This window comes from Vicia villosa, unplaced genomic scaffold (genome assembly GCF_029867415.1).
Source record: "Vicia villosa cultivar HV-30 ecotype Madison, WI unplaced genomic scaffold, Vvil1.0 ctg.000577F_1_1, whole genome shotgun sequence".
Classification (NCBI taxonomy): Eukaryota; Viridiplantae; Streptophyta; class Magnoliopsida; order Fabales; family Fabaceae; genus Vicia; species Vicia villosa.
Window position 1 is genome coordinate 645312 of NW_026705263.1, and position 7538 is coordinate 652849.

General features: G+C 29.7%; 1 protein-coding gene across 1 annotated transcript; it reads left to right on the plus strand.

Moving 5' to 3' along the window:
• The first annotated feature begins 383 nt into the window (after positions 1 to 383).
• On the plus strand, positions 384 to 2975 carry LOC131629522 (uncharacterized). The gene is made up of 3 exons (XM_058900303.1): positions 384 to 540; positions 1820 to 2166; positions 2295 to 2975. Exons 1-3 carry the CDS (start codon positions 384 to 386, stop codon positions 2973 to 2975), a joined length of 1185 nt encoding a protein of 394 aa, XP_058756286.1.
• The last annotated feature ends 4563 nt before the right edge of the window (positions 2976 to 7538 follow it).

Sequence of the window (7538 nt, forward strand, 5' to 3'; positions counted from 1 at the left end):
GATCCTAGTGATCGCATGTATCTAAACGTTTTTTGGATTAATATAATTCTTTTACTCCAAAAAAAAAAAATTGAAATGATTTACTTATTTGTAAAATGAACAATAATCAGATAAATTTAATTGTATTAAGACAATAATTGATTAAAATAAAATAACTATTGCGTTGATAGTGATTCGTGGGATAAAATAAATTATTAATTTTATTAAAATTAAAAATAAATTATTAGTATTTTTACTGATGATAAATAAATAGAGAGAAAATAATTAAAATGAAACGGAAAAAGTGTGGAAACAAAAACGTGAGAGAAATTTAAAATTTTAATCAAGAGTTAGAATTGACGGATGTAATATTTAATGGTGATTTAATTGATGAAGGTTAAAAAATGGTGCATGTGTATAGAGAGGTTAATGGTTGTGCTAATTTGCTAGCTAAGCATGGAAAGGAGTTCAAGGGTGGCTACACGAGATTTCAGTGCATGCCTTATTGGTTGGTGAAGAGTTTTGATAGTGATAGAAAGAGTGTCTCTCATCCTAGAGTAGGTTTTGTTTAGTTTACTTTTTCCTGGGCCTTTCCATGAAACCAAAAAAAAATAATAATAATATCACATGTTAACCTTGGAAAGAGTTAGATATATAGTATATTTGTAATAGAAGATAGGAATAAAAAAGATAAACGTTATTTGATTATTTAAATGCCATTTTCTTAATATAAATAATTTAAAGTAAAGGATAATTTAGGAAGTTCATGCAATTGATATTTAGGGCCAGTTTGTTTCAGCTTTAAAAAAAATGGATTTTTGAAAATAGATTTTCTAAAACCGTTTTTCAAAATATTACAAATTTTTTTATTTTCGTTTTTTCTAAAAAGAAACACTAATTTTGACATCTTATAACATAAACATATATAATTGAAGACCAAAATTTAGTCAAAATCATAATTTTTTCAAAAAGTTGTATTTCAAAAATGATTTTTATGAAAATATATTTGAAATAGCTTCAAAATTAAGTGATTTTTTGAAATTTTGATATCCAAATTTTTTACCCATAACTAGATGAAATACCTAAAATCACATTCTAAGAATAACTATTCAAACAAAATTTTTATTTGAAGCTTTTATAAAAAGTTTCTTTGCAAAAATTTTTTTCACAAAATTTAATAACACTATCAAAATCATTTTTAAAAAAAGCCAAAATAAACAGGCCCTTAATATATAGATACTAGTATGATAGACGTGCTTCCGCACGAATAAATATATTTGATATTGTATACAATATATTTAGACACATGTAAATTTAAAATAAGTAATTTAATTATAAATTGTATTCAATAATCATTTAAAAAAATGAGTCGTGAGATGGAGAATTTCTTTTTAACAATTGAAAATAAAAATTATCTCAAATAAAGGTAATTATTGATTAAATAAAATAAATATTGTGTTGATAATGATCCGTGAGATAACAAAATTATTTGCGATATAAAATATATTTAAATACAAATATAAAATTTGAAATGATTTAATTAATTGTGAAATGAACAATAATTATATAACAAGAAGAAAAAAATAATCGTGAGATAAAGAAAAAAATTAATATTTAAAAATGCTTTAATCATTTTTATTCATACAAAATGAAGAAACAAAGAATTGTGTGATGGAGAAAAAAATTAATATTCAAAAATAAGAATTTTGTCTCTTAAATCAAGATAATAGTTGATTAAAATAAAATAGATATTGTGTTGATAGTACTCGTAAAATAAATAAATTTTTAATCTTATTTAAAATTAAAAAAATTAATATTTTTAGTGATAACAAATAAATAGAAATTAGAGATAATGAAGGGAACAAGTTGAATCAATTGGAGGAATATGAATGGAAGCCACTTTTCTGTGAGATATGTCAGAAGATTGGCCATCAATGCAATAGAGAAAAGAAGGCCCCAGTCAAGCAATGGCGGGAGGTAAAGGACAAGGAGAAAGCACCATTACCTGAGGTATGTACTCCAAATAACCCTATTGAGCAAGCTTCATCCTCTTGGACTGAAGTGACTAAAAACAAAAGAGCAAAAGGAAAGATAGTCTTGCTTGAACCTGAGAGAATTGATGAGGTGCCCTGCCAAAATGGATATGAGGCTCTAGATGGTAGTGTGGAAGCTGGGGGAGGGGATCCGGTACCTATCCCATGATGGTGTCATGGAATTTAAGAGGGTTAAATAATTCAGGGAAATGTAGGGAGATTGTAACCCGTCTCAAACACCTAAACCCTGTAATTAGTATTTTACTTGAAACTTGTGTTAAGATGAATAAGGCTTCTACCATTAGGAACCAGATAGGCCAGCAGTGGTCTATTATTGACAACTATGATAAGCATTACAATGGTATAATTTGGCTCATGTGGGATAGTAGTAGAGTGAGGGTTGAGAAGGTCTCTAGTTCGGATCAGTGTATCCATGTGGGCATCTACAACCTGAATGGAACTCTGCAACAATGGTGCATGGCTGTATATGCCCATAATACATTGAATTTGAGAAGAAAAATGTGGGAAGAGTTAGAGAATATCCACAAGATAACCACGGGCCCTTGGTTAGTAATGGGGGACTATAATAATGTTCTATCTGTGAATGACAGGCTAGGTGGTAACAAGGTAAAAGAAAGTGAATACTCTGATCTGGCTAGCATGATGGATAGAGTTGGTTTATTTGAGAAAGAGAGTAAGGGTGACCACTATACTTGGAGCAACAAACATAGCACAGGGACTATATACTCTCGTATTGATAGAGTAATTGGCAATTTGGATTGGCATCAAGATAACATTGACTTTGTGCTGGTGATAATGGAACCTAGTGTATCTGACCATTGCCTTTTAAAGCTGCAGCAAAAACATCAGGGGCACCATCATAAGTACCATTTCAAATTCCCTAATGTTGTAACTGACATAGAAGGTTTTATGCAAGAGGTTGATAAGAACTGGAACCAATAGATCCAATATTTTTTTTTGAAGGATAAGTATGGTAATCTCATTCAGGAGCAGAAAGGTATGGAGAAGGAGGTTCTAGAATTTTATAGACAGCTAGTTGGCACAAAAAAGATAACCTAAGGAAAATAGACATTGATGCCATGAGGAGAGGCAAACAATTGTCCATGGAACATTGTGTTATCCTGACTGCCAAAGTAACAGAAAAAGAGATATATGATTCTATGAAATCCATCAATGACCTAACTGCTCCAGGCATTGATGGATATGGGGCGAAATTTTTCAAAGCTTCTTGGCCTATTATTAAGAAGGATATCCAGGTTGCAGTGTGGGACTTCTTTGACAATGGCAGATTGTATAGGGCTGCTAATAGTACCCTGGTGACTATCATTCCTAAGAGTCCAACTGCTTGTATGGTAAGAGATTTCAGGCCTATCTCATGTTGTACAGTGATTTACAAGATAATATCCAAGGTCATGACAACTAGGCTTGGGAAAGTGCTGAAAGAGGTTGTTCATGTTGATCAAGCAGCTTTTATCCCTGGGCAACAAATCAAAGATCATATTTTGTTAGCATATGAATTGATGAAAGGTTATAGTGCTAATGGAGGGGCTCCAAAGTGTATGATTCAAATGGATTTGCAAAAAGCTTATGATAGTGTTGATTGGCAAGCTTTGGAAGACATTATGACTGAAATGGGATTCCCAAAAAGATTCATCCAGTGGAGTATGCTTATGGTTCAGACTGTATCTTACAGGTACAAAGTTAATACTACTGTTTCTGAGCATTTGCAAGCCCAAAGGGGTCTGAGACAAGGAGATCCCTTGTCCCCCTGTTGTTTGTGATGGTAATGGAGTATCTCAATAGGATCCTTCAAAAGCTTGATGAGAATAAAAGATTTAGGTATCACTCCAAATGCATAAAGCTGAAAATTGTTAACCTGGGTTTTGCTGATGATCTACTGATCTTTTCTAGAGGAGACACTGAATCTGTCCAGCAGGTGATGGAGGCATTTGGTAAGTTTTCTGATTCTACAGGCCTATATGTTAATCCTTCCAAATGTAAAACTTACTTTGGTAATGTGAATGAGCAAGTTATGAGGGAAATTCTGCAAACTACTTCCTTTGCAGAGGGGATGCTACCATTTAGGTATCTAGGGCTCCCTTTAGCAAGTAGAAAACTCTCTGTGCAGCAATGTTTAGGGCTGGTTGATAAGATTGTTTTCAGGATAAAGCATTGGAGCTCTAGACTCCTTAGCTTTGCTGGCAAAATTCAGTTAATAAAAAGTGTCCTCTGGGAAGGTACTGAAGTCATAACCAGAAAATCTCCTGTGGTGTGGATGAAAATATTCTGCCAGAAAAGCAAAGGAGGCCTCAATATATTAGCTTTACATAACTGGAACATGGCTTGCTTATTGAAGAATGTCTGGAATTTGTCGGGTAAAGCGGACAGTCTGTGGATACGATGGGTTCATAGCTATTACATTAAGAATGAGGGTATTATGGTTATCTCTATTAAACAGTCAGATTCTTGGATAATGAAGAGCATTATGAAGGTTCGAGATAGCGTAAGTAACTTGCAGGAATGCCATAGTATGATGCTGCAAAATAAATATGTGACTAGGAGAATGTATTATGCCTTGTGTGATCCGGTTCCAACAGTAAATTGGCGAAAACTCATGATTAACAATCTTGCTCGGCCTCGTGCGATCCACACCCTTTGGACGGCTTGTCACAATAGCTTGGCCATCAAAGAGAGACTTTGTAGGTTTGGGATGATCACCAATAACCAATGCCAGTTCTGTCATGAGATTGAGACACAGAACCACATTATGTTTCTTTGTCATGGTCTGAGACAGATTTGGGAGGAAATCCTAATGTGGATAGGAATTGTGCATAGTCCGGATGATTGGGAAAAAGAGTTACACTAGATTATTGGTGAATGTGGTAAGAAAGGGACCAAGGCTCGCGTGCTATTGTGTGCTTTCACGGAGACGGTACATGAGTGTTGGCTGTTTAGAAATCAAATGATTTTTTATGATGGAGGTACCCCAAGTGTAACCGTTAGCAGAATTATTGATGCAATCTGTTGCTATGAGTCCTATTTGTTTTTAGCTAGAGTGTCGTTTGTTGTTTTTTTTTACTTAGTTGGATCTTGTAAAGATCACTTGTACTTCAATGCTTTTGGAACTTAATAAAGTTTATTTCTTCCAAAAAATAAATAAATAAATAAATAAAAATTAAAATGAAAGTAAGAAAGTGTTGAATAAAATTTTTAAAAAAGATTTAAAATTTTAATCAAAGAGAATGAATATGTAATATTTAATTGTGGTTTAATTTGTGAATGCAAGAAAATAAATGTCAACTGAGTATTGATGTACTAAGAGATGGGAATGAGAAAAATAAATATTTCTTGATTACTTAAATACTCTCTTTTAAATATAAAACTCTCTTTTTAATATAACGAATTTATACTAAAAGAGTAATTTAGAAAGTTTTATGTAACAGATTTTAAATAGATAGATAATAGGCTAGATAGATAGTAGAGTTTGGCTGACTGGGCGAGGGACCAAAATTTTGTCAATGAGAAGGATCGAACCCACCACCTCTTTGTTAAGCATATTGCATGTTTCCACTAGGCTTGTCAATGTGTTATGTTTTATAGTGAAACTAAAGTGTATAACTATATGTTTTAACGTTAATATTTAAAAATAATATATGCTGTAAGTTAACAATATATACTATAAGTTTTATATATATGTTTTAATGTTAATAATATTTTTAATAAATAATATATATGTTTTAACGTTAACATTTTATAAATTAATACATAATTTTTGTAATAACAATATTTATATACTGTATATTCCCCAACTGTACAAGTTGATTACAATTTTTTTTAAAAATTATTAATATATATTAATTACAATATTATTATAAGTTTTATATAAGTTAATAAAACTATATTAAGGTATATATACTTAATATATTCCCCAACTGTACATATTAATACATTTTATAAATTATTAAGTTAATAATATATACTATAAGTTTTATATAAGTTAATACTGTATATAAACTATATTAAGGTATATATACTTAATATATTTCCCAACTGTACATATTAATTACAAATTTTTTTATAAATTATTAATATATATATATATATATATATATATATATATATATATATATATATATATATATATATATATATATATACTTTTATATAAAATACATTTATATTAAAACTGTATATATAAAACTGAGCAATAATTAATAAATCCCTAACAAATATTAACGTTTTATTTTTTTATAAAATATATTAACTTCTCAAATTTCTAAATTTCTAAAAAAATTAGTTATACTAACTTTTTATAATTTACATTAATTAAAAATTAGTTAATTTATATTAGTTATATTAGTTATATAAAATAAATAAAAACGTTATAATTTAAAGGTTAGTTATATTAAAATTAATCATAATTTAAACGTTATAATTTAAAGGTTAATTATAATATATTAGTTATATAAAATTAGTTATATTAACTTTTTATAATTTATATTAGTTATACTAACTTTTTATATTAGTTATTACATTTAAAAAAATTAATTAAAAAATTAAATAAAAACGTTAAATAAAAAACTTTAAAGGTTAAATAAAAATGTTAAATAAATACGTTAAATAAAAGTATATATATATATATTAATAGTTTATAAAAAATTTAGTAATTAATATTATTCAGTTAAAAGATTAATAAGAAAATTAAGTAAAAAACGTTTAGTTACAACGAAAAAGTGTAGCTCAGTTGGTTGTGGTATTGATCATTAGCATACTGGTAGGATTTCAAGTGCCCAGTCAGCCAGATACCCCACGTCCAGTCAGCCAAACAATGGATAGGGGGTTCTGAAAACAGAATCTGTGTTTTATAAGGGGCAGTTTACAAAAAAAAACTTCAGGGGGGCAAAATCGAATGTCGCCCTAATGGCAGGGAGTGAATTGCATTTAACTCTTATTTATTAAATATTACAATTGATTGTTGTTTTCAAGATATTTTATATAGGAGATAACCTTACCAAACTTTTTGAGTTGGGTAGATAAGAATTCACGGTTGTGTCATATTCATTGTTTTTCACATGGTAGCTTATAGCCCCTATTTATTGCATTTGTCTTTTACTTTCTTCTCCACTCTCTCTCTCTAGAATATGCCCCTTCACTCTCATCATCTCATGTTGCCTTACCTATTGTCATTGTATTTGCGGTTTTCTCTCATCATGTCCTACAACTACCTAGGGTTTTCTCTCTCAACTCACATCCAATAGTAAATTCCCAAGACTTCTCTTCTGGTCTCTTTTTCACTGCTATTATTACTCTTATTATTTAAGAATAGCTTGATCTTAATTCAAATCCCTTTACTTTCTTATACAAGAGGAATATTGAAAGGTAATGATCATCTAATTTACTTGGTTTGTTCATTCCATTAAATATGTTTTTTCTTCTTCTTTTTGGTATATTAGTGCTTAGTTTGCATAATAAATTAATTATTTTGTTGTGTTTGATATGAAGATT